At 49.8% G+C, this 25,035-nt stretch overlaps 3 protein-coding genes across 6 annotated transcripts in view; 1 reads left to right on the plus strand and 2 right to left on the minus strand.

Moving 5' to 3' along the window:
• Positions 1–18: 18 nt before the first annotated feature.
• Positions 19–5,554, minus strand: PSMC5 (proteasome 26S subunit, ATPase 5). Of its 3 annotated transcripts, XM_070060494.1 has the most exons (13): positions 5,416–5,554; positions 5,066–5,167; positions 4,433–4,504; positions 2,386–2,455; positions 2,083–2,180; positions 1,893–1,949; positions 1,584–1,814; positions 1,041–1,167; positions 758–948; positions 573–671; positions 386–496; positions 210–296; positions 19–120 (listed from the first exon to the last, which is right to left on the minus strand). In XM_070060494.1, the coding sequence occupies exons 2-13, from the start codon at positions 5,087–5,089 to the stop codon at positions 67–69; spliced, it is 1,221 nt and encodes a 406-aa protein (XP_069916595.1). In that variant the 5' UTR covers positions 5,090–5,167; positions 5,416–5,554; the 3' UTR covers positions 19–66. The 3 variants fall into 3 exon arrangements, with proteins under 3 accessions (XP_069916595.1, XP_002719523.1, XP_069916596.1); XM_002719477.5 differs by lacking the exon at positions 5,416–5,554 and having other exon boundaries at positions 5,066–5,183; XM_070060495.1 differs by lacking the exon at positions 5,416–5,554 and having other exon boundaries at positions 4,747–5,117.
• On the plus strand, positions 5,482–13,475 carry FTSJ3 (FtsJ RNA 2'-O-methyltransferase 3). Its single transcript, XM_002719476.5, has 20 exons — positions 5,482–5,733; positions 5,891–5,996; positions 6,245–6,291; positions 6,430–6,509; positions 6,866–6,965; positions 7,051–7,245; positions 7,623–7,738; positions 7,842–7,946; positions 8,032–8,132; positions 8,315–8,395; positions 8,483–8,632; positions 8,967–9,102; positions 11,295–11,479; positions 11,577–11,694; positions 11,768–12,033; positions 12,236–12,321; positions 12,406–12,505; positions 12,600–12,783; positions 12,866–12,960; positions 13,043–13,475. The coding sequence occupies exons 1-20, from the start codon at positions 5,667–5,669 to the stop codon at positions 13,233–13,235; spliced, it is 2,511 nt and encodes an 836-aa protein (XP_002719522.1). The 5' UTR covers positions 5,482–5,666; the 3' UTR covers positions 13,236–13,475.
• A 93-nt stretch (positions 13,476–13,568) lies between these two features.
• Positions 13,569–25,035, minus strand: part of DDX42 (DEAD-box helicase 42) — a 48,154-nt gene continuing 36,687 nt past the window's right edge. For both annotated transcript variants that reach the window (XM_008271700.4, XM_070060490.1), the window contains 8 exons: positions 24,767–24,866; positions 24,150–24,197; positions 22,658–22,755; positions 21,479–21,755; positions 20,973–21,199; positions 17,770–17,880; positions 16,492–16,593; positions 13,569–15,131 (listed from right to left, as the gene is read on the minus strand). In XM_008271700.4, coding sequence (XP_008269922.1) covers positions 14,403–15,131; positions 16,492–16,593; positions 17,770–17,880; positions 20,973–21,199; positions 21,479–21,755; positions 22,658–22,755; positions 24,150–24,197; positions 24,767–24,866 — 1,692 coding nt within the window. In that variant the 3' untranslated portion in view covers positions 13,569–14,402. The remainder of the gene's footprint in view (positions 15,132–16,491; positions 16,594–17,769; positions 17,881–20,972; positions 21,200–21,478; positions 21,756–22,657; positions 22,756–24,149; positions 24,198–24,766; positions 24,867–25,035) is intronic.

Here is a 25,035-nt window from a genome sequence, read left to right on the forward strand (position 1 = left end):
TGAACAGAGCGGAGAGGCTTGTCCTACAGAGCTTTATTTGAGGGGTCCACACCAAGGATGCAGGGCTCACTTCCATAGTTTCTTAATGGACATGTTCTTCTCACTGTCCTTTTGCATGACCTGAGAGAGAGAATCCGGTAATGAGCACAGGCCCTGGCCCACTGCTCCAGCGCCATCAATAGCAAATGCAGGAAGTCAGAGGCGTCTACCTTGGCAACTGCCATCTCGAAGTCCTCCTGGGTGACATGGACTCGTCGTTCCCGCAGGGCATACATGCCGGCCTCTGTGCACACACCCTGAACAGGGGAAGGGAGCTGAGGCTCTACCACTGGGCCCCAGGGCCCAGAACTTCTACCCTGCCCTCCTTCCCTGAGTCTCTGATCACCTTAACTTCAGCCCCTGACGCTCCTGGCATCAGCTCAGCAATTTTTCTCAGGTTGATCCCCCGGGTCAGGTTCATTTTCCGAGAATGGATCTTTAAGATGTCCAGCCGAGCCTAGAGATGGAAGAGAAAAAGGACTGAGCCCCACAGCCTGTCCCAGAGCCATGCCCAGGTACTGCCCGTCACAAACCTCTTCATTGGGGGGTGGGAATTCAATTTTTCTGTCGATGCGTCCTGGGCGAAGCAGAGCGGAATCCAAGATGTCAATCCTATTAGTAGCCATGATGACCTGCACAGAGAAAGGGGGTGAGATCACATAAGCTCTCCCTGAGGGCCGTCCTTGCTCGACCATGACCACGGCCACGGCCACCTCACCTTGATGTTCTTGGTGGCCTCGAAGCCGTCCAGCTGGTTGAGCAGCTCAAGCATCGTGCGCTGCACTTCGCTGTCCCCTCCAGAGCCTCCCTCCAGCCGCGAGGAGCCGATGGAGTCGATTTCGTCCATGAAGATGATGGATGGGGCGTGTTCCCGTGCCATGACAAACAGCTCCCGCACCATTCTTGCCCCTGAGCACAGAAGCCGGGCATCAGGGAGCTAGACCCCCCCCCCACACACACACACACCTTGGTTCTCACTCAGGGTTCCTAGCTGCCATTACCTTCTCCGATGAATTTCTGTACCAATTCAGAGCCGGAGACGCGGATAAAGGTACAGTCGGTGTGATGAGCCACAGCACGGGCCAACAAAGTCTTCCCGGTGCCTGGGGGTCCGTACAGCAGCACTCCCTAGAAAAGCAGCAGGACTCAGGGCAGGAAACCACTGCATCCCATCTGGTGGGTACTGAGTGCTGCACACCTTGCCAGATGCTACAGCAGGGGTGGGGGACAGCACCCATGTGGCACCGTTTGGTCTGGCCCTGCCAAGGCAACCACAGGTGGGACATGAAATTCAAAAAGCCTAGAGCAGACTACTTGTTAAGCTGATCATTTTGTATGGCCCCCAAATGTCGTTATAAACATCTAAAGGGCTCTTGGCAGAAGTGCAGATGAACACCAGTGTCCCTTCTAGCGCCTATATACCCAACCCTGCCCCTACCGCCCCCAGACACACCCACATCGCCCCCAGCAGCTCCGGCCGTCCAAGCGGGCTACAGCTTATTCCAGCCTTGCGTCTGGTCTGTGCTGGACAGGAGTCCTCTCACCTTGGGTTGTGCGATGCCCAGGGCTTCAAAGAGCTCAGGGTGCTTGACAGGCAGCTCGATCACCTCTTTGATCTCCTTGATCTGCTTGTCCAGTCCCCCGATCATTTCGTAGGTGGAGTCTGGCACCTTCTCCACCATCATGAGTGACACGAGGGGGTCCACTTTGTTGGGCAGGATCTTGTGCAGAGTGTAGCTGTCGTTTCTGAGTGCAACCCGGCAGTTGGGCGTCACCTGAGTGGAGAGCGAGCTTCAGGAAGTGGCGTGACAGGGGCCGCCCGCCCTCCCCGCCTCCCAACCCGCGGCACTCACATCATTGATGTCGATGTTCTTGTCCACGTCTACGACAAACTTGCCCTCGGGATGCACCTAAGAAAGGGCTCGTGATGTTCCCTGCCCATGCATCACGGCCCCACCCAAGAGGACCTGTGGGAGTCCTGGAGCCAACAGGGCATATGGGAATGCAGTGGGCAAGGAGCCAGACCTGGGGCCTTGCTTTTACCTTGACCAACACTTTCTTCTTATCCATGGCCCGGACGACTTCTCCCACGTAGGAGCCCTGCTCCTGCAGCAGCTGTAGCTCCTCCCGCAGTAGGCGAACTAGACAGCAGACAAACAGCAATCGTGCAGCTTCTGCCTCAGTTCAACTTAGCATGAACTAAATGCCGCTTTGAAGCTGTGAAGGAAGCCTTTTTGAGCCCCCCCCCCCCCCCATGTCACGTCTTTAAGGGGCTACAAGGAGCCTGCTGGGACTGCAAGAAACCACGAGCACTGCCCTCGTGCAGCTGCCCGTACTCCCCCTCACCTTTGGCATTTAGCTCATTCCGCTGTGCCTGCAGCCGACGAAGGTTTTGGCTCTTATCATTCACAATCAGCTGTGGAGAACAAGAGGCAAATCCCATTATCCAAGGGCAGAGGCAGAAGGGAGGATCTTGGCCCAGACCCTCCGACAGGTGTGAGCTGAGGGCAGGGTACAGGCACCTGCACGCTGGTTCTCTCGTCTGATGCCAGCGCCCTGTCCCGTCCACCAAGAGCCCCCTGGAGCCCAGGGCTGCTTTCCAACAGCATCTAATGGGAAAAGTTACAGCTGACTTCACTGTGATTTAACTTCAATCCACTTAATTAGTGAATTTCTTGTTGGGAAGGCAACAGGATACAGTGGGAAGGTCTTTAGGGGGAGAAGCCAGCGCTCTAGCCCAGCTGCCGTCAAAGGGACCTGCTAACAGGCTCACAAGGGTATGGCATCAACTACTCTGCTGTCAGACTATTGAGATGAACAAACAAAATCACACACAAAAGCGCCCAATAGGGGCTGGCGCTGTGGTGTAGCAGGCTAAGCCTCCGCCTGTGGCGCCAACATCCCATAAGGGCGCCGGTTTGTGTCATGGCTACTTCTGATCCAGCTCTCTGCTGTGGCCTGGGAAAGCAGTGGAAGATGGCCCAAATGCTTGGGCCCCTGCACCGCTGTGGGAGACAGAGGAAGCTCCTGGCTTTGGATCAGCCTAGCTCCAGCCATTGGAGCCATTTGGGGAGTGAACCAAGTAGATGGAAGACCTCTCTCTGTAACTCTACCTTCAAATAAATTCTTTAAAGATTTATTTATTTATTTGAAAGAGTTATAGAGAGAAGGAGAGGCAGAATGAGACAGAGTCTTCTATCCCCCAGTTCACTCCCCAAATGGCTGCCAACAGCTGGAGTTGCGCTGATCCGAAGCCAGGAGCTTCTTCTGGGTCTCCCACGCAGGTAAAGGGGCCAAAGCACCTGGGCCATCTTGTACTGCTTTCCTAGGCCATAGCAGAGAGCTGGATCAGAGGAGCATCTGGGTCTCGAACTGGTGCCCATATGGGATGCCGGCACTGTAGGCAGCGGCTTTACCAGATATGCCACAGCGCTGGCCCCTAAATAAAATCTTAACAATGAAAAACCAAATACCCATATAATACCTGCAAATGCACCCAGAGTTCAGAAGTTTTCCTTGTGGCTTCCCCTATGCCATTTATATTATTTTCCTTATTCTCTGTTCCCTAATCTCTATGGCATAGCTATTTGGACAAGCGCACTTGTTGCATTTAAAAAAAAATTTATTTATTTATTTGAAAGGCAGAGTTAGAGAGGCAGAGGCATAAAGAGAAGTCTTCCAACCACTGGTTCACTCCCCAAATGGCCACAACGGCCGGAGCTGGGCCACCTCAAAGCCAGGAGCTTCTTTGGGGTCTCCCAAGCGGGTGCAGGGGCCCAATGTCGGGCCCTCTAATACTGCTTTCCCAGGCCATAGCAGAGCTGGATCTGAAGTGGAGCAGCCGGGACTTGAACCGGTGCCCATAGAGGATGCCGGCGCTGCAGGTGGCAGCTTTACTCGCTAGGCCACAACACCGGTCCCCACGTCTTCCCTTTGGTAAGAGATTCTGCCTGGTTTGAGTCCGGGGTCCGATTTCCACTCCAGCTCCCACTAACGTGCACCGAGGAAGGCAGCAGGTTGGCGGCTCAAGCACTCCCCTACCATCCACGTGGGAGACCTGGATGGAGTCTCCAGCCCCGGGGTTCAGCCTGGCCCTGCTCTGGCTGTTGCGGGCACTTAGGAGTAAACCAGTGGATGGAAGATCTGTCTTTCAAGTAAAATGAAATGAAGAAATTAAAAAGCCTTTCATCCAGGTTTCCTCCAAAAGGGATGGGCTTCGGCCAACAGCCCCTCTTCTGTTACAATCTGACTCCTGGCTGCGAACGCGAGGCTAACCTGTGTCTTACACTCCTACACTCGCGCATCCCAACACGCTCCTTGCACGCCCTCCCGCACTGGTCCAGAGCTTGAGGAGAGCGGCCCCCCGCCCACCCCGCCCCCCGCCCGCCCTCACCTGCAGCTCCTCGATCTTGGACAGGTAGTACTGGCGGAGTCCGCTGCCTGCCTTCCCCTCTTCCAGCTCCATCTGAAAACGTAGGGCAGGTGTTCCATAGACCGCACACCCACCGGGCAGGGCTACCTCCAGGGCACTTCCCCAGAAAGCTTAGAGCAAGCAGCTCCGTGCCGTACGATCAGCCTGGGCCTCGGCGGCTTGCGACCCGGTTCTGAACCCTCATCCCTCGCCTCCGGGTCCCCCGCTTTCCTGTAACTACGGACGGTGAGAACGCCGCCCACCTCCCAGACGCTCAGGAGATAAAGCTCACGCACACAGTCAAGCACTCTGCCAAGGCGTCACCGCCACAGCCGGAGAAAGTCGAGGACGGGCGCCCTGGCTCCCGCGCCCACCACTGCTCTCCAGGGCTCCGCTTCTACAACAGCCTCTCTCCCAGCACCGGCAACTCGCGGGGGGCGGCGCTGACACAGCAGATCCGGGCCCAAGCAGGGCCCGGGCTGGATTACGACCCTACCCCAGTGCCCACTCGAAGCTCTGGCCCTGGCCCGCTCCCACCTCGGACAATGCCCGCCAAGGCATCCGGTCCCCCGCCCCGCCCGGCCGCCGCCGCCGCCGCCGCCGCCGCCGCCGTACCTGCTCCGGTCCGTCAAGCGCCATCTTCCCTCTTCAGCGGAGACCGCCGGCCTCCGAGGTCCCTTGGCGCGCAGGCGCGGAAGTGGAGCCGGCGGGCAGGGGCTGATGACCCGGAAGAGAAGTTCCGGATCAAAGGGCGGGGGGAAGGGTGTGAGCGACGAGGTAACAATAAATAAAGGGAGACATGTTGGGAAGGGCGGGTGCTAAAGTCCAGGAGCTTAGGAAAGGCGTGAAGAAGGAATAGGACTTCTAAATGTTGCTCTGTTGAAACTTTTTATTTCTTGTAATCTGACTTTCTGGTGCCAACGTTCAATTTATATGACTGGGATAAGTAGCAGAGAAAAACTTACGGCCACTCCCGAAATGGCGGAAAACTTGGAGCCAGGGACGCAGGGTCGCAAGCGGAAGCGGAAGTGGAAGTGTGCTTGCTGCCTCCATGTGCGGCTGCAAGTGTGGCGGAGGCGCCGTGACCGTGCGGGCCGCTTCTCGCAGGGTGATTGCCGCGGGACGGGCTCCTAGGAAGGCGGATGTCGTGCTCCCGGGAGGGGCGTTCCCAACAACTTGCTTCTCCGCAGCTTGAGTGACGCTCTGCCGTCCCACCATGGGCAAGAAGGGCAAAGTCGGCAAGAGCCGGCGAGACAAGTTCTATCACTTGGCAAAGGAGACGGGTGAGTCAGGGTTGGCGGCGTCCGCGAGCGAGCTGGAGAACGAGCTGGGCCTGGTTCGCTTCCTCTCTCCCAGCATCGGGGTGGTGGGTTGTGAGGTCGGAGGGATCCTGCGGGCGAAGGCGCCCCGCCGCTTGATGAGTCCCGTCGCCGCCCGCAGGTTACCGTTCCCGCTCGGCTTTCAAGCTGATCCAGCTGAACCGCCGCTTTCAGTTCCTGCAGAAGGCCCGGGCCTTGCTGGACCTCTGTGCGGCGCCAGGAGGGTGGTGCGTATCCCTGTGCGCGCTCGCTCCGGGTGTCGACCGTGGAGTGGCGTTGGGAGGGATTTAGGATCCGCCCACCTTCAGTGCGGTCGTCCTAGCTGGAGTCCTCTACGTCTGAGAGTGTAGATCTCCTAAACCTTAGGGACTGTCTGGAATGTGTACTTAGGACATCAGAAGACCACTGCACTTGGCAAGGGCTCCCAACACCAGGGGACGGGAAGGGACCGTCCTAAGTGTGTCTTCTTTCATAGGCTGCAGGTGGCTGCCAAGTTTATGCCTGTGTCCAGTCTTATTGTGGGTGAGTGACTGGAGGCTCTCCGGGGGGTGGATGGATGGTAGGGGTGGGTGTACGAGCCTTAACTTGATCCTCCATGTCCCTCCTCCCCGCCCTGTAGCATGCTAAGCCTTTAGAATGCTCTGACCTCGTGTCTTCCAGGAGTGGACCTGGTTCCAATCAAGCCTCTCCCCAATGTGGTGACACTGCAGGAGGACATCACGACAGAACGCTGTAGGCAGGTAATGAGAAGCCCCATCCTCATGTCCCTGTGACGTGCAAACACGCACGTCCCCCAGATGCCGCAGAGGTGAAACGTTCCCCATTTACCATACTTTGAGCAAATCTGTGACAAGACCGTGATAATCCTGGTGTCCACTCCAGATCTTCAGTGAGGTTCTTCCCAGAGGACTCGCTGTCCCACTGTAGGCTCCGTGAAGCAGGTCTGTTATTGTTACTGTTGTATTCCCTGTGCCTGTGATAGGATTTGACTCACAGTGGGCACCCAACAAATGACCCGAGGCACCAGAGGCGGAACCAGGGACTCCACTGGGAGCCATTCCCTGTCTCCGATGCAGTAATCCCCTTCCTTCTGTAGGCCCTGAGAAAGGAGCTGAAGACCTGGAAGGTTGATGTCGTGCTCAATGACGGGGCCCCCAACGTTGGGGCCAGCTGGGTTCACGATGCTTACTCGCAAGGTGCAGGGAGTGTGGGGCCTGGAGGCGAGGTGGGCGTGCCCTCTCAGGCTGCCCAGGTTCTCAGCTGAACGGCTCTTTCCCACAGCCCACTTGACCCTGATGGCTCTGCGCCTGGCGTGTGATTTTCTGGCCCGCGGTGGCTACTTCATCACGAAGGTCTTCCGGTCCCGTGACTATCAGCCGCTGCTGTGGATCTTCCAGCAGCTGTTCCGCCGTGTCCAGGCTACCAAGCCCCAAGCCTCTCGCCATGAATCTGCAGAGATCTTTGTTGTATGCCAAGGTGGCCTTCACGTCCTTCTTTTGTTGACTTAGCCTCGTAATTACTGAAGCACAGGTGTTTTGAAGTGTTTATTTTTATCTGCAGAGCTGCAAAGATAGATTTTCCTTTCTCTGAATCACTTCCCAAATGCACACAACAGCCAGGGCTGGGGCCAGGCCGAAGCTAGGAACCCAGGACTTTACCTGGGGGTGGCAGGGGCCCAGGCACTTGATGCCACTTCGGCCTCCCAGGATGCATTAGCGGGAAGCTGGATTGGAAGTGAAATAGCCAGGACTCAAACTGGCACCCTGATGTGGGATGCAAGTGTCCCAAGTGGCAGCTTAACTTCGTGTACCACGAAGCCTGCCCCTAAACACACTTGTGTCTCATCACTGTAGGATTCCTGGCTCCTGACAAGGTTGACAGTAAATTCTTCGATCCTAAATTTGCCTTCAAGGAGGTTGAAGTTCAGGCTAAAACTGTTACTGAGTTGGTGACTAAGAAGAAGCCGAAGGTGCGTTTGGGGGGTAGGGTCCTGGAGCCCTGGAGAGACTGGGCCTGGCGGGCCTGGAGATGCCTTGCAAGGGACTGCCAGCCATTCTGTTGCCCTCCCTAAGGCTGAAGGCTACGCAGAGGGCGACCTCACTCTCTATCACCGTGCCTCCGTCACTGACTTCCTCCGGGCTGCCAACCCTGTCGACTTCCTCTCCAAAGCCAGTGAGGTGAGTTCCCAGACTTTGAGGGACGAAAGAGAACCCCAGAAACACGGCCTGAAGATCTTCCAACTCCTTTACTTCCCTCAAACAGATCTCGCTAGATGATGAAGAGTTGGCACAGCATCCGGCGACCACCGAGGACGTACGGGCATGCTGTCAGGACATCAAGGTGCTGGGGCGCAAGGAACTCAGGTATGCGGTCGCGAGGCCAGAGGGGCCAGGAACCCTGGAGGGAGGAAAAGGCCCAGGGAAGCCATGATGTTGGACCTCTGCACACAGGCTGTGCTGTGCTAGAGGTGTGAGGTGGGGGCCTCTGGCAGGAGAGCGCAAGTACAAAGGGAGAGCTGAGATCAGTCATGGTATTTCTGTGGCAGGTCCCTCCTGAACTGGAGAACAAAGCTTCGGCGACACGTAGCCAAGAAGCTGAAAGAGCAAGCAAAGGCACTGGACATCAGGTGAGGACGGAGCTGAACCAAGTAGATGTCGACTCGACGAAGCCCCTGCCTAGGAAAATGACGTGATTCCTTGGACTGTTTTGTCAGCCTCAGCTCAGGAGAGGAAGAAGGTGAGGAGGAGGAGGAGGAGTCAGCAGCTGGGATCACAAGGCAGCCCTCTAAAGAGGAGGAGGAAGAGGAGCAATTAAACCGGACTCTGGCAGAGATGAAAGCCCAGGAGGTGGCAGAATTAAAGAGGTGATTAAAGTGGTAGAGCCGTGGGTTAGGATATCATCCCACACTGAAGTGCACGGGTTTCACGCCTGGCTTGGCTCCAGCTTCCTGCTAATGAATACCCAGTGATGGTCAAGGTCTCCCATGTGGGAGACCTGGGTGGAGTCTTGGCTGTTATGGGCATCTGCGGAGTTGAACCAGTGGATTGGGAGGTCTAAGAAAAATCTAAGAAATGGTGTGGGGAGGGGCCGGGGGAGCCCCATTGCAGAATTGCAGAGTGTGAAGGTGGGAGGAGGACAGACATGGAAAGGGAGTTTTCAGCGCTGGGCAGGTGTAACCCCTTAACCTATCCCTTCAGAAAGAAAAAGAAGCTGCTGCGTGAGCAGAGAAAGCAGCGGGAGCGCGTGGAGCTGAAGATGGATCTGCCTGGGGTCTCCATTGCAGATGAGGGGGAGACTGGCATGTTCTCACTGCGTACCATCCGGGGCCACCAGGTGAGCAGGGGCTCGGGACAGACTGAGGAGACTGAAGGTGGAGGGACCGATGTCTTCTGTGCTGAGTGATGCTGGGCTTCAGGTGCCTACTTCACCCACTAAATCACTTGGTGAGGGGCTTACTGGGGTACAAAACAGTAACTCAAAGGCCAAAGCAAACATACACCTAAAATGATGAAATCCGGGTTTATGAGTGTGATGCGGATTGATTCTCCTGGAGCTGGAATATTAGGACCAACAGTTGTGGTTATAATACAGGGAACCAGGGCACCTGGGTTATAAGCACAAGTAGAGAGGATTTCTAAGACCAAGTTAGCCTTGCATTGGGCTGCCGCATGCTACTCTGTTCCTCCTAGAGAACATCTTTTCTCATAAAATGAGTCATGAAAAAGAGAGCTTTTCTGGCTCTTATGTGGGAATGTCTTAACCAAGTCACCTTTCCCCTAGAGGCCCTAGAGAGACGCAGGCTAGGTTCTTGCAGGCTCGCTTCTCGTCCCAGCTCCATTAGGCAGTAGTCAGGCATACAGCCCCTATCTTTGTCAGTACCTACAGTGGCCATACAAATGAAAGCTATCTTTGCCATGAGGAAAATACATTTTGAGGTTATTCTAAGTTGATTTTTTTTAAAAGATTTATTTATTTGAAAGAATTACACAGAGTAGGAGAGGCAGAGAGAGGTCTTCCATCCGCTGGCTGGTTCACTCCCCAGTTGGCTGCAGCAGCTGGAGCTGAGCCGATCCAAAGCCAGGAGCTTCTTCCCCGTCTTCCAAGCACCTGGGCCATGTTCTACTGCTTTCCCAGGCCATAGCAGAGAGCTGCATCAGAAGTGCAGCAGTCTGGACTCAAACTGGCGCCCATATGGGATGCCGGCATTGCAGGTGGTGACTTTACCCACTACATCACAGCACTGGCTCCTCTAAGTTGATCTACGTGAAACATTTCTGTTAGATCTATGTTACCTACCCACCTTTATTTGGTAGAGAATCAAGACGCATATATGAGATTTTTCCCAGGAGGTGACAGAGGTGCCTTCTGAGAGGAATTTTAAAGGAAAGCTGGGGAGTAGACATTTAACCTGGAGACTAAGGCATCCAGCCCCACATCGGAGTGCCTGGACCTGACTCTGGCTCTGGTTTCTGTCTCCAATCTCCTGCCAATACAGACCCTGGGAGGCGTGGTGATGACTCAGGTAATTGGGTTCTTGTCATCATATGGGAGAACTGAGTTGAATTCCCTGCTTTGACCCTGGTGCAGCTCACTGTAAGCATTTGGGGAGTGAACCAGTGGATGAGAGTTCTCTCTGCCTCTCAAGTGAAATAAATAATTTTTTTAGAGATTATTTTATTTTTTTGAGAGGTAGTGTTCCAGACAGAGAAGAGGGAGAGGGAAAGGTCTTGCATCCTCTGGGCCACTCCACAAATGGCTGCAACGGCTGAAGCTGAGCCGATCCAAAGCCAGGAGCCAGGAGCTTCTTCCAAGTCTCCCACGTGGGTGCAGGCACCCAAGCACTTCGACCATCTTCCACTGCTCTCCCAGGCCATAGCAGGGAGCTGGAACAGAAGAGGAGCCAGCTGCAGGTGGAGGATTATTTTAAATAATCTTTAAAAACAAAGGAACACCAGGCTGGCGCTGCGGCTCAATAGGCTATTCCTCTGCCTTGCGGCGCCGGCACACTGGGTTCTAGTCCCGGTCGGGGCGCTGGATTCTGTCCCGGTTGCCCCTCTTCCAGGCCAGCTCTCTGCTATGGCCCGGGAAGGCAGTGGAGGATGGCCCAAGTGCTTGGGCCCTGCACCCGCATGGGAGACCAGAAGCACCTGGCTCCTGCCATCGGATCAGTGTGGTGCACCGGCCGCAGCGGCCATTGGAGGGTGAACCAACAGTAAAGGAAGACCTTTGTGTCTCTTTCTCTCTCACTGTCCACTCTGCCTGTCAAAAAAAAAAAAAAAAAAAAAAAAGGAACACCAATGTTTTAGAACATTTTAAGATTTGCTGCTATGTGGGCCATGGTGTGGGCCATGGGGGTACTTTCCCAGTAACACTTCCTTGTGCTACCACTGACGATAAGACAACTGAATGAGACAGGTTAGTACCTTGGAATGGATCTGCCACGGTGTTGATTACAACTAAGACATGAGCATGAGAAAGAAGCACCCTGTTCCTTTAAAACACTTGACCTCTTCGTTGAATTTCAGTTGTTAGAGGAAGTAACACAAGGGGATATGAGCACTGCAGACACATTTCTGTCCGATCTGCCACGGGATGACATCTATGTGTCGGAAGAGGAGGAGGAGGAGGAGGATGCGTCTCTGGACAGTGACCTGGATCCAGAGGAGCTGGCAGGAGTCAGGGGACCTCCGGGTCTGAAGGAACAGAAGCGGTAAGAGTGTGAGAGCCACCCTCACCCAGAGTCCGGGTGCAGGCAGGGTGGGGCCTGCCAGCACTCAGGATCCCTGAGTCTCCCTTTGGGTCTACAGTGTGCAGTTTGCTGAAGTAGAAGATGATAAAGAAGAGGAAGGGGAGAATCCACTGCTGGTGTCACTGGAAGAAAAGACAGTACTGCAGGAAGAACAGGCTAACCTGTGGTTCTCAAAGGTGAGGTGCTGAGGCCAAGACTCATAGGAAGTTGGGATTCCCGGGAGAGATGGCTAAGTGTCCCCTACCGCAGGACGGCTTCAGTGGGATCGAGGACGATGCAGATGAGGCCCTGGAGATCGGGCAGGCTCAGCTGTTAAACGAGAGCCGTCGGAAGGCGCAGCAGCAGCCAGCGCCGCCACCAGCACCTTCCAGTCTGAAGAGTCAGAGACAGTCTCGGTGCCGGGAAGAGGCCTCTGAAGTGAGGACGGCTCCTCTGGAGACAGACGCTGCCCCTGGCCCTGGTGGGGGAGATGACAGCTCAGACAGTGACAGCAGTAGCAGTGAGGATGAAGGGAGGTAAGTGGTGCAGCTGGATGGGGAAGAGGCAGCAGTGGTTTGGACACTCCGTTCTCTAAGATTCTGCTTTAATCAGCCTGGGCACAGCCTGGATGGCATGGTTTCTGTAGGTTCCCTAAGTGGTCTTTAGAAGCAGGGTTGAGGTCAGCTGGGCATGTAGTGTGGGCAACAGTAGAATTCACTTAGTCTCTCCCCACCACAGTTGGGAACCATCCCGTGGTAAGAAGCGACGCCGGGGGCCGAAGTCAGATGATGCTGGGTTCGAGGTGGTGCCTATCGAGGACCCAGGTGAGAGCTCAGTACAGATGAGAGGAAGCCAGTGAAGTGTCAGCGCTGGAAATCAAGCTCTGACTTTCCTCTCTCCCTGTCTAGCGAAACGTCGGATACTGGACCCTGAAGGCCTGGCTCTAGGTGCTGTGATAGCCTCTTCTAAAAAGGCCAAGCGAGACCTCATAGATAACTCCTTCAACCGGTAACGGGGCCAGACAGTCAAGCGGCTAAGTGGGTGGTTTCTTTTAAAACACGGGGAGTGGCTGGTGTTAAGACTGGTGCCCTCTCACGCCCAGGTATACCTTCAATGAGGATGAAGAGGAACTTCCAGAGTGGTTTGTGCAGGAGGAAAAACAGCACCGGATCCGGCAGTTGCCTATTGACAAGAAGGACGTGGAGCATTACCGGAAACGCTGGAAGGAAATCAATGCACGTCCCATCAAGAAAGTGGCTGAGGCCAAGGCTAGAAAGAAACGGAGGGTAAGTGGTGGGGGCCGGCTGAGGTGAGAGCTGGGTGGAGCAGGGAGGAGGAAGAGGTTACCTGACTGAAATACATTCCCAGATGCTGAAGAAGCTGGAGCAGACCAAGAAGAAGGCAGAAGCTGTGGTGAACACCGTGGACATCTCAGAGCGCGAGAAAGTGGCACAGCTGCGAAGGTAATTGGGGGAGGACACCCCAAGGGCATAGGTTTAAAAAGGGTGGCAAGAGAGCCTCTAACCTGTCGTCTTCTCTTTGTAGTCTCTACAAGAAGGCAGGGCTTGGCAAGGAGAAACGCCAAGTCACCTATGTTGTAGCCAAAAAAGGTGTGGGCCGCAAGGTGCGGCGGCCAGCTGGAGTCAGAGGCCACTTCAAAGTGGTGGACTCAAGGATGAAGAAGGACCAGAGAGCACAGCAGCGCAAGGAACAGAGGAAAAAACACAAACGGAAGTGAGCACAGGCCCAGCCTGAGGACCGGAACAGACTGGAGTGGCTCCCTGTCTCCTTGCTGCCAGCTGTGCGCACACTTGAATCCCAGCTGTCTGGAGACACTGGGATGGTTGCCTAGAGCTGGGCAGGGAGGACAATGACGGGGTGCTGGATAAAACTCTCAGAACTTGCTGATATCCTGAGGTGGTCTCCCAGTCTTCCCCTGTCCTGCCCCATGAGCTGAATAAAGCCAAGGAGAGATGAAGCGTCTTCCCAGGCTGCTCCCTCCCACTTTGCTGCACTGTTCTGTCTCCATGTGCTGACTCACTGTGAAGTAGAAATGACAACAATCCACAGGTCTCAGTAGTAAAACATTTACTAGAGAGCAAGCAGAGGAATGCACATCTTAAAGAAACCTTCACAAAGTCACAAAATCTGAAGTTTGTGTATTTTTCCTTTTATAAACAAGATAGAACAAAAATCATCAAAATCATTTCAGCAAAAGACTTCTCTACCACTGGGGCAAGTTTAAAAAACAAAACAATGAAATAGAAGACACTTTAAAAGCCATTGTTGGGTTTCATTTTAAATGTAGCAACATCTCAGGCCTGGAGCAATCCCTTGCTGCACAGTGGCTCTGGGGCTCCTCCAGGCCGAGGTCTTGCAGGCTGCACCTTCTGCATGTCTCAGAGCTGGCTGGGAACACGAGCACCCACAGTTGTTCAGAATCCCACTTCTCCCTTCAGCAACTCAACTGGATTTGCAGAAGCCAACTCCTAAAAGGGATTGCCTGGCCATACAGCTAAGAAAAGGTTTGATTTTTATGATGTTTATAAGGTGACATTTTAGTAAAAAATATAAGCTACATATAATATAAACCTAGAGTGAGTTTTGTGCCCTATATAAGGCCCTTTCTCCCAAGGTATCCTCCATTTACCCTCATGACAACTCACCCAAAACCCAAAGAAATTTCCCAGCTTGCTCTCACTGCATCCAGGGACCAAAGCAGCTTCCCACAGAAACATCTGAAAAAATGACTCAGATGAAGGGACAGTCGCCAAACTCCAGCTCTCCACTAAGGGCAGGGGGTCCTCATACTTTGGACCCCGACCCAGCCCTGAGACACCTAGTTTCCAAAATCTTTCTAAAAATAAAATTAAAGACAACTGATTCACACTTTTGTGCACACCCTCTAACTGTCCCACCGACTTTTCTTGCGTTTAGGTGGCTCTGGGACAGCAAAACCATCAGCTGTCTTATCTGTCTTGCTGTCTGTCTTGTCCGTCTTGTCTGTCTTGTCCGTCTTGTCCACCTTGTCCAGCTTGCTGCTGTCCACTTTGGGGTCCATCTTGGTCTCACGATTACAACCTTCTTTCCTGCTTTCCCCATTCCGACCATCACTTGCACTCCGGTTCTCCCCGTGCCGGCCTGCACTTCCTCCATGCCTGTTTTCCCCATGCCGATGGCCATCAGTATGACGACTGCTGCTTTCTGTGTAGCGGTATCCATCTCCATGGCGACCACCATCTCCATGACGAAGGCTATCACCATGCCGATTGCTGCTTTCTCCATGGCTATGACGGCTGCCACCCCAGTTCTCAGCATATCTCTCTCTCTTCCCATTGCCACCCCCAATCCCTTCTCGGCTGTTACTTCCTGAAGCAGTGCTGTTGACTCCCTGGGCTCCAGCAGAAGGGTAGGTCACCGGGGCACTGCTGACGTTCCCACTGTTGCCAAAGCTTGGGATACCCTTGGTGGTGTTGGGGCTGGGGCTGTCAGGATTGTTATGGCCCTGCTGTGCTGAATTACTGGGAACAGAATTCAAGCTCCCTGCACTGGTCCATCCACTTGCCCCAGCAGCAGAGCTTCCAGCCTTCTGGTTGTTTAAGCTGGCTGCAACAAAGTGACTCTTGTACTGTGACTGAAAGAGAAAGACCAGGAATGGGTGTGACAGCAAGTCCAAGAAAACTGAGTCTATAAGCTTCACAAATGCACATAGACACTATACTGGCAAAGTGACTAGGTTATCCTGATGGCCCCACAGCACAGCTCAATGTCGCAAAATTTCCTTCTACCACCTGACTGGTAGAACAAAGCATCTATGTACATAGCAGCTCAACACTTATAGTCTACAATCTGTTTACAATACAAAAATCTAAACACTGAAAACAAACAAAAAACCTTTCAGTTTGACAGCAGAACCAGAAACGAACAGGCTATTTAGTTTCTATCTACTCAGCTTAGTGTAACTGAATGTACTGGGCGTCAGAAGTTTGCTCAGATAGGGCCCAGCTCCATACCTTGGTGGGGTGTAAATATATGAATTCTGTTATCACATTACCTTTCTCCAATCTGAAAAACAGATCCTGAAGTCTAAGCCAGGATTTCTGTGTTCCTCTACTAAAGATATAGGAAAAAGTCTTGAGGCCAAACTGAAACCATCAGTCTGGAGACAGATAAAATGTATACATTAAGGGCCGGCGCCGCGGCTCAATAGGCTAATCCTCCACCTAGCGGTGCCAGCACACGGGGTTCTAGTCCCGGTCGGGGCGCCGGATTCTGTCCCAGTTGCCCCTCTTCCAGGCCAGCTCTCTGCTGTGGCCCGGGAAGACAGTGGAAGATGGCCCAAGTGCTAGGGCCCTGCACCCCATGGGAGACCAGGAGAAGCACCTGGCTCCAGGCTTCGGATCAGCGCGGTGCGCTGGCCGCAGCGCGCCAGCCATGGCGGCCATTGGAGGGTGAACCAACGGCAAAAGGAAGACCTTTCTGTCTGTCTGTCTGTCTCACTATCCACTCTGCCTGTCAAAAAAAAAAAAAAAAAAAAAAGTATACATTAAGGCCCAGGTAGATAACTGGATGCCAGCTAGCGACCAGAATGGAAGGTGTTCATGAAAAATAGGTTCAGAGTTCACAAGATAACTGAATCAAACCTGTCTTAGCCAAAAAATGGCAATTACTCTCAACCAGTTCTGTGACAGTTCTGGAGGTGGGCAACACCACAGGCTGTTGAGACAGGGAAGGAAATGGCCCTGGGCTCTAGGTGTGACTGCAGCAGGTATCAACCAGAACGAGGGGTTTTTGTTGCTCTCTACCTGCAGCTCTGGATAAACTACTAAGTTTGTACTTGAAACGCAAGAAAGAGAAGGGCTGAAATCTAGTATCAAGCTTACAAGCCTAGTCACCATCTCTGAAGACAAGGGCACCCTCATCCACTGCCCAGGAGCTAATGCTAAAGGTTTTTGTTTTTTTTTTTTAAACAAAACAAAAGGCTTGTCTCAGACCTGGAAAGCTGCTTTCATTGCTGTCAGCCGATCTCCCATAGCTCCCGTGGAGGGTTTATAGGCCTCATAATTGCTCATTACATTGTTGTTATTTCCTCGGTCCTAAAAAACAAACATAGACAGCTGTGAGAACTGAAAATGAGTGGGCCTCATTATACTGAAAACTGAAGAGGGAGCTGTAGTGGCAACTGGGTGACTTAGAAAGTTACTTATGCTCTGTGAGGAAAGGTACAGTAATAAAGAATCTTTTAAAAATGTTTATGCCCTTCAACCCTGTAATACTTGTCCTGGGATTTAACCCTAAGAATCAGAAATGCAGTCAGAGTATGCCCAAAGTTGACCATGTATTATCTGCATACAAGTACATGTATATACATGAACGCATGAAACTGTGTTAAAGCTGAAAAGTCCATGAACACAGCATATTATTATGTGATGGCTCAAGTTCTGAATGAAGATCACTGAGGACCTGAAATCTCTACTTCAACACTTACTAATCTGTAACCTGAGGTGTCTCAGTTTTGTTAAGTACAGTTACTTACACTGGGCTGCTGTAAAGACTGAGTTAATACTTGGAATGACTCTGGCACAGATAATGTGATCAATAAATACTAACTACTGCTATCATCTGCATCATCGTCACTATAATATGGGAACAGAATATTTATCAAAGATGCCAAGCTAACTAACATGCTAGCGAAATGTACTGACAGCTTGCTTCCCTAGCTCAAAATGACAGAAAACTGGCAGTTAAGTCGGTGAGGGGGATGACTTGAACGTGGTTTATGAGAAAAACTAGCTGTCACCTCTGCCTGATGCAATTTCCCTGACTGTAAGGATCATTCTTGAGTTTAGTGGCATGGCTAGAATTTACAGTAACCCTCTGGCAATGTTTCCCTAACAGGATCTAGGCCAGTGTTGAGAAAAACACTTGTGAAAAACAGACTACTGGGCCCCATCTCCAGAGATTCTGATTCACAAGTCTGGGGTGGAGGACCAGTCTGAATGTGCTGGTGGTCTAGGGAACACAGTTTGAGAACCTCTGCTAACCTAAGACTAGTTTCCTGAGTACATCTGATGTAAGCACACAAATATATCTTCAATAGAAAGTTGCATTAAGAACCAGCACAGCACTAAAACTCAAATAAACAGATCCAATATAAGCTCCCTTCTAGTCAGAGTTTTGAATTCAGTGAGGTCTTCAATAGATCAGAATAACCCTAACATCATTCAGGACCCAAGACCAAACCTAAGAACCTCACAGCTGTCTGAACTCACCGAGTTCTCAGAGCCCAGGCCAGGCCGCTCCCTATAGCCTAGGCCGCCTCCGCCAATGTTGAGCTTTTTGCCTTTCCCTCCTTTGAAGCGTGATTTCCGAAACCAGGCATTCTGCATTGAACAAAATTCAACGTTAAGCCAGGGAAGGGGGAGAAGGCAAGAGGAAGAGGACAAGGTCAAAGAAGAAATTAAATGGAAAGAACTTTTTGCTTCATCTTTAGCTGATGTTTTTATGGCAAGTGAAGTACTGTTCACAAGAACCATAAAATGGCTTCTTTTTGGCAGTTTAATGCATGACATTTGTCAAATATCTAAATCCTTATCTAAGGCTTCATTTACTTTTTCCCTTCAAGCTCTCCTGGAAAGGAAATGACTAGACATACTCCTTTGGCCACTTCTACCTTGAGGCAAATGAATTTATTCTTTGATTCTCAAACAACCTCATATACCACTGAACAAAAAAATCTGGAGCTTAAGTTTTAAGAACTTGTGGGTTCAGAAGTGAAAGAAAACAAAAAGCATGTGGAGAGAAGCCTTTTACAACGACTCCAGGGGCAGACTCCCAGAAAGGATGGGGAGCTAAACTGAAAACTTGATTTCCCCACAGAGCCTACAAGTATTCACTGAACTTGGCCACCACCACAGTACTACTCACCAGATTTATTCACATTCTCTTAAGAATGCAAACATCTCTAGGGAGGTTAAAACTTTATCTGACAATCACATACAGGAGGCCTTCAAAAAGTTCATGGAAAATGCCTATCACAAAGACTACACATGGTTGGCTGGGGTTGTGGCATGGTAAGTGAAGCCACTGCCTTCGACAACGGCATCGCATATGGGTGCCAGTAAAAGTCCCAGCTGCTCCACTTCTGATCCAGCTCCCTGCTAATGCACCTGGGAAAGCAGTGGAGAATGGCTCAAGTGCTTGGGCCCCTGTACCCATGTGGGAGACTGGGAAGTTCCTGGCTTGAGTGGCCCAGCTCTGGCCATTGCAGCCATTTGGGGAGTGAACCAGTGGATGGAAGATCTCTCTTTCAATCTGTACCTTTGCCTTTCACATGAATAAATAAATCTTTAAAAAAAAATTATACCTGGATTGCAATTTTTTTTACACCAGAACAAACTTATTTTTAAGTTCCATCTTTCCATGAATTAAAGTACATGAGAAGTAAGGCAGGCTTGGGCAAAGACCCAAGCAGAAGGCCTGAGGCACAAAAAGAGAGCTAAGAAAATGCCTAAGACAGGGAGCAGCATGGTGGTGCAGCGCCTGCATCCCATATGAGAGCCAGTTCAAGTCCTGGCTGCGCCAACCCCCCGACTTTTTTCTTTTTTAAGATTTATTTATTTATTTCAAAGTCAGAGTTTGAGAAAGGAAGAGACAGAGAGAGCTTTCATCCACTGGTTCACTCCTCAAATGGCCATTATGGCCAGGACTGGGCCAGGCTGAAGCAAGGAGCCAAGAGCTTCCTCCAGGTCTCCCATATGGGTGGCAAGGACCCAAGAACTTGGGCCATCTTCTGCTGTTTTTCCAAGGCTATCAGCAGGGAGCTGGATTGGGAAGTGGAGCAGTCAGGACACAAATCAGTACCCATATGGGTACAGTATTGTAGGCGGCAGCTTTACCTAATGTGCCACAACACCAGTCCCCTGGCTGCTGCGCTCCTGATCCAGCTTTCGGCTAATGTACCTGGGAAACCAGTGGAAGATGGTCCAAGTGCTTGTGCCCCTATTACCCATATGAAAGATCCAGGTAGAGTTCTAGGCTCCTGACTTTGGTCAATGTACCAGCCCTGACCATTGTTGCCATTTGAAGAGTGAACTAGTGGGTGGAAGATCTGTCTCTTTTTGCCTGTCAAATAAATAAATCTTAAAAAAAGAAAATGCCCAAGACAAAAGGTTGAAAACTATTAGTTGAGGACTGAGTCTCTAAAGCCAGGAAAGGAAATGGAAGCATTATTCTCTTTGCCCCTCCTATACTGCAGTTATTTCCTCCTAAGATCAGAGATGAGCAGCACCACACCGCAACTGTGCTATCAGCTACAACTCTGCTATCAACTGGGAAGGTTGGCTTATGAATTTAACAAACACCAAACCCATCTGTGATCGGGGATTTTGTGTATTAGGAAAATTCAGTTTGATTAGGTAGAATGCCTCACTCAGTTCTGGATAGCACATCTGAAAGACAATCATTAACTGCAATGAAAGGCTAAAAGGTACTACAAATTTTTTTTTTTGACAGGCAGAGATAGACAGTGAGAGAGAGACAGAGAGAAAGGTCTTCCTTCTGTTGGTTCACCCCCCATATGGCTGCTACAGCCGGCGTGCTGCGCTGATCCAAAGCCAGGAGCCAGGTGCTTCCTCCTGGTCTCCCATGCAGGTGCAGGGCCCAAGGACTTGGGCCATCCTCCACTGCCATCCCAGGCCATAGCAGAGAGCTGGACTGGAAGAGGAGCAAACGGACAGAACCAGCACCCCAACTGGGACTAGAACCTGGGGTTCCGGCACCGCAGGCAGAGGATTAGCCAAGTGAGCTGCGGCGCCAGCCCAAATTGTGTTCTTAAAAACATCACACAGATGGGGCCAGCACCATGGTGCAGGTTAATCCTCCACCTGCGGCACCGGAATTGGTGCTGATTCTATTCCTGGCTGCCCCTCTTCCAATCCAGCTCTCTGCTGTGGCCTGGGAAAGCAGTAGAAGATGGCCCAAGTGCTTGGGCCCCTGCACCTGCATGGGAGACCCGGAGGAAGCACCTGGCTCCTGATTTTGGATCGACACAGCTCCAGCCGTTGCTGCCATTTGGGGAGTGAACCAAAAGAAGGAAGATCTTTCTGTGTCTCCCTCTCACTGCCTGTAACTCTACCTGTCAAATAAATAAATAAAATCCTTTAAAAAAAAAAATCACACAGTTTTAGCCCCCTAAAACAAAAGAGCTGTAGGGAGAATAACAGCCATCTTTGAGATTAAATTTACTCATAAGTGTGCTATGGGGTAAGCAAGTAGAAACTTCAGGGACAGATCTTAGCATAAAGGACAGAACAGCTTTTCAACACTGGTGTTAGACTAGATGAATATCAATATCCCATAATTCCAATCTGTACCAAGCCTCACATCACTTTCTTACCAGGCTTCTGTTATCTGCTTTAGGCTAGCTGAAATCTCTTGCTAAGCTTTATAAGTCAAAGTGTTCCCAGACCCTCACCTGCATTGCCAGATCTAGGAGCTCCTTGGAAACATGTTGATTTGCTCCTTCCAAGTTTCGGACAAGGTCACCAGCAAAATTGCTGTCCTTGGGGGTCAGTAAGGTATAGGCCACACCCTTCTCACCCGCTCTTCCTGTGCGGCCAATCCTATGAGTATGGGTATCAATGTCTCGTGCCACGTCATAGTTAATGACAGTCTTAATTGAAGGAATGTCCAGACCCCGGGCTGAAATAAAAAGCAAACAAATTTTCTTCTATCCATCTGGAGTCAATAGAGCAAAGTAAACAGAGACACAAGCATTCCAAGAACATACATTTCCTTATTTAGTTGATCAAAGTGCACAAGTTTGCTGGGCTGAGATACAGGCACACATGTTACTCCCTTAGAACAAAAGTTACCACCATCGACTTGATGATGCTAGGCCTTCTAGTATAGTCTTGTATAGTAAGAAAGAAGTCCCTTACAAGCATTGAGACCAACGGTTACTGAAAACTCACACTCTACCTGCAACATCTGTGGCCACCAGAACTGGAATATCCTTTTTCTTAAAGTCTGAAATCACTTTGTTTCTTTCACTCTGATCCATGTCCCCATGGAGCAATCCAAGATTATGACCCTCTTGCTTAAGGTTATTGGCTAGCTCTTCAGCATTAGCTTTTTTAGTAACAAACAGGAGGACACTCCCTGAGGAGGTAAACTCCACCAGTCGCCGGGTGAGCCAATTCCATTTACTAGGCCCAGAATGGAGAATTTCCACAATCTGTGTCACATCTTCATTTGCCTGAGAGGAAAGAAACAAATGACTGTGACAGGGTTGCCACAGGGCACCTAAACAAGGACTAGGCCTTATATTTTCTACCTGCATGTAGAATTATTATGAACTCCTATCTTCCTGGGACTTTCCCCCTGCAAGTATAGCTCACAACTTATCTATACTCAAACCATCTTGTTCTTCCGCTTCTACTGGCATGTACCCATACCCACCTAATTTGCAGACCCCAACATTTTGTAAAAGTTTCTATATGACTATGATTACTTCTAATTAAATAAAATCCTTTTTGGTCCCTCCCACTCACTGCTCTTAGTACAATTCATTCTTACTCAAAGAAGACATTCAAAAGTGAAAATCAGACAATGTCAAACATTAACTATACAGGGACTTTAACAATAAACATGACAAGCAACTTAAGCTAAGCAGCTTTAACTGAATTCTAAAGCCCAATTAATAGAAATTTCCACACAGGGCATAGGTACAGCTAAGAAAATGAAACCTTCTTGCTAGGTTTTTCAGCTCCCTACTCTATCTTTTGCAGGCCTCCTTCTAAATCATTTAAAATATCAGTTCCATCCTAACTCACTGGTAGTCAGTCATCCAAACAGCCTTGTTTTTTAATTTTACAATAAAAAAATTTATAATGGAAATTTTCAAGCATAAAAATGGTGGAATTAGCATAATCAATTCCTAAGTATCCACCATCCGGTTCCAATAACTGCCAACATTTTGCAAATCTTACTGCATCTATATGTGTATTTAAGTGCAAATCTGAAACAAGTTGCCTCATCTGTAAATATAACAAGATTTTAATGTTTTTTTTTATCAAGAGTGAGAAACTAATTCTATTTCTCCATAAGATGAGAAATAACCTACTGGGTGTAGTCCCTCCCAGCCCTGCTTAGGGTTACCTCTCCAATATCTCCCTGCACCACTCGAATAGGGTCAATCAAAATGTCTCTGGCCAATTTTTCAATCTTTTTCCGAAAAGTTGCACTGAATAAGAGAGCTAGAAGGAAAAATATTCTGTTAAACAAATAGTATGACTTCTTTATTGAACACCCATTAAGCTTCCTTGACATTCAAAATTATTCCCTTGTTCTCTTTAAACATAAACCCATCTAAACTTTAAAAATTGATTCACTAGAGAAAAAAATTGCCTTCATTTATTTTTATTACATTTTGAGTTAAGAAATTAGTTCATCACAAATCAGTCTATCTGTACCATGCATTAACTGTACCTACTGATAATTCTGTACAAATTGAGGCGGGCACTGTGGTATAGCAGGCTAAGTATCAGACCGTGGCACTGGCATCACATAGATGCTAGTTCTAGTCCTGGCTGCTCCACTTTCAAACCAGCCTCCTGCTGATGGCCTGAATGCTTGGGCCCCTGCACCTGCATGGGCCCTAAAGAAGCTTCTGTCTTCAGATCAACTCAGCTTTGGCTGTTGTGGCCATTTGGGGAGTGAACTACCAGATGGAAGATCTGTCTGTCTGCAACTCTGCCTCTCAAGTGAATAAATAAATCTTATTTTTACACTTTGTATAATTTATTTTTATAAAATTATACAGAATGAAAACTCATCTGTAGTGATCTAAAGCAGATTATTGGTTAAATGAATATAGGGTAAAGGAGTGTGAGGGATGACAAGGTACAAAAGAACTTGGAGTTGATAGTTATGTTCATTATATTGACTGTGGTCATGACTTGCAATAATAGCTGAATTTATACATCAAAAAGTAACATACTGTATGCTTTCTAGTTTTTGCCTTTAAAATTTTTTGTGACCAGCGCCGTGGCTCAATAGGCTAATCCTCCACCTGCGGCGCTGGCACACCGGGTTCTAGTCCCAGTCAGGGCACTGGGTTCTGTCCCAGTTGGCCCTCTTCCAGTCCAGCTCTCTGCTGTGGCCTGGCAGTGCAGTGGAGGATGGCCCAAGTCCTTGGGCCCTACACCCCGCATGGGAGACCAGGGGAAGCACCTGGCTCCTGGCTTCAGATCAGCGCAGTGCGCCATCTGCAGCAGCCATTGGAGGGTAAACCAACGGTAAAGGAAGACCTTTCTCACTGTCTCTCTCTCTCTCTCTGTCCACTCTGCCTGTCAAAAAAAATTTTTTTTTGTAAGTTATACAAGTTTCACATATCTTAAAAAAACTGTATAAATTGGGAATGAGGCATTCAATATATGAGACCTTATTTTATCACCTACAAAAATGAGTAAGTTATATCCAGTGATCTCTAAGGTCCTATCCAGTTTAGATACAGTCATTGTCTTTCTCTTTATGATTCTATTACACATATGACCATTTTTGTTTCCACAACTATATGAACCCTCATAAAATAAATAAGTATTCACTCTGAGTAAAATGTGTTTTTATAATAAAGTTGCTTCATACATACTCTGTCTGTCAGGACGGACATGACTTGCTATGGATCGAACCTGGTACTCTGGAAGTAGAATAGTAAAATTAACATTATTACTCTGTTAATAAAACAGCTTGAGAAGCTTGGAAAATGTCATTTTATTTAAAGATATTCACAAGAAGTTATAAAGAATTAAGGCAATTTTGAAACTCCTGGACACGTCACTTGAGTATGAAACTCAAAAACTTCCCTTCCTTCCCTCTGGCTTGGACCTGGCAGTATGTCTGTGAGTAATAATGGTTACTTTGAATTTTTACACAGTGGGGTAAATGTCAGAGGCCAGGGAAACAAGGCCTTCAATGATCTGACATTTACCTACCCAGGAACACATTATTAAAGGCACATAAGTAACAATGAAAGCATAGAGAAAATACTTCCTAAAGTACTTTCAAATTTCTTCAACTCAATCAAGTCTGCCATACTTTCCCTGAGAAAATTTCTAGTGTCTTAGCTGTATCTTTACAGTTTAACCCTAACCAGGAGTATTTTTAGTTTCTCTTATGCTAAAACAGCAGATTGGTTAAGTCTAGAAAGACAAGGAAAAGGGATTATCACAAGAACAAGGGCAGAAGATACTGGTATTCAAGTCATACCAAATCCCATGTCAAACATTCGATCTGCTTCATCAAACACAAGGTAAGAGACTCTTTGAAGATTGGTAGCTTTCTTCTTTACATGATCAATCAGTCGACCCTACAGGATCCATAAAGTGAACAGTAAGTATAATTAGAGGCATTTACAAGGACTTCCTTGTACATATACAAGGACTCCTGACAAAAGCACTAATTCTTCTGTCTTGGACTGTAACAGATACTGGTTCCACAGCCAGGCTTTATGTACCACCACTAGCACAGGAAAAAAG

This window comes from Oryctolagus cuniculus, chromosome 17, assembly GCF_964237555.1.
Source record: "Oryctolagus cuniculus chromosome 17, mOryCun1.1, whole genome shotgun sequence".
NCBI lineage: Eukaryota > Metazoa > Chordata > Mammalia > Lagomorpha > Leporidae > Oryctolagus > Oryctolagus cuniculus.

Bases quoted from the DNA above. Each gene is read 5' to 3' on its own strand.
- PSMC5 (XM_070060494.1), bottom strand. From the start codon at position 5,089: ATGGCGCTTGACGGACCGGAGCAG. The intron at 4,505-5,065 runs GTACGGCGGCGG...CTACGTTTTCAG, and splicing joins CGCTTGACGGACCGGAGCAG to ATGGAGCTGGAAGAGGGGAA. The intron at 497-572 runs GTTTGTGACGGG...TTCCATCTCTAG, and splicing joins TCCCACCCCCCAATGAAGAG to GCTCGGCTGGACATCTTAAA.
- FTSJ3 (XM_002719476.5), top strand. From the start codon at position 5,667: ATGGGCAAGAAGGGCAAAGTCGGCAAGAGCCGGCGAGACAAGTTCTAT. The intron at 7,246-7,622 runs GTGGCCTTCACG...TCATCACTGTAG, and splicing joins GATCTTTGTTGTATGCCAAG to GATTCCTGGCTCCTGACAAG. The intron at 11,480-11,576 runs GTAAGAGTGTGA...TTGGGTCTACAG, and splicing joins GGTCTGAAGGAACAGAAGCG to TGTGCAGTTTGCTGAAGTAG.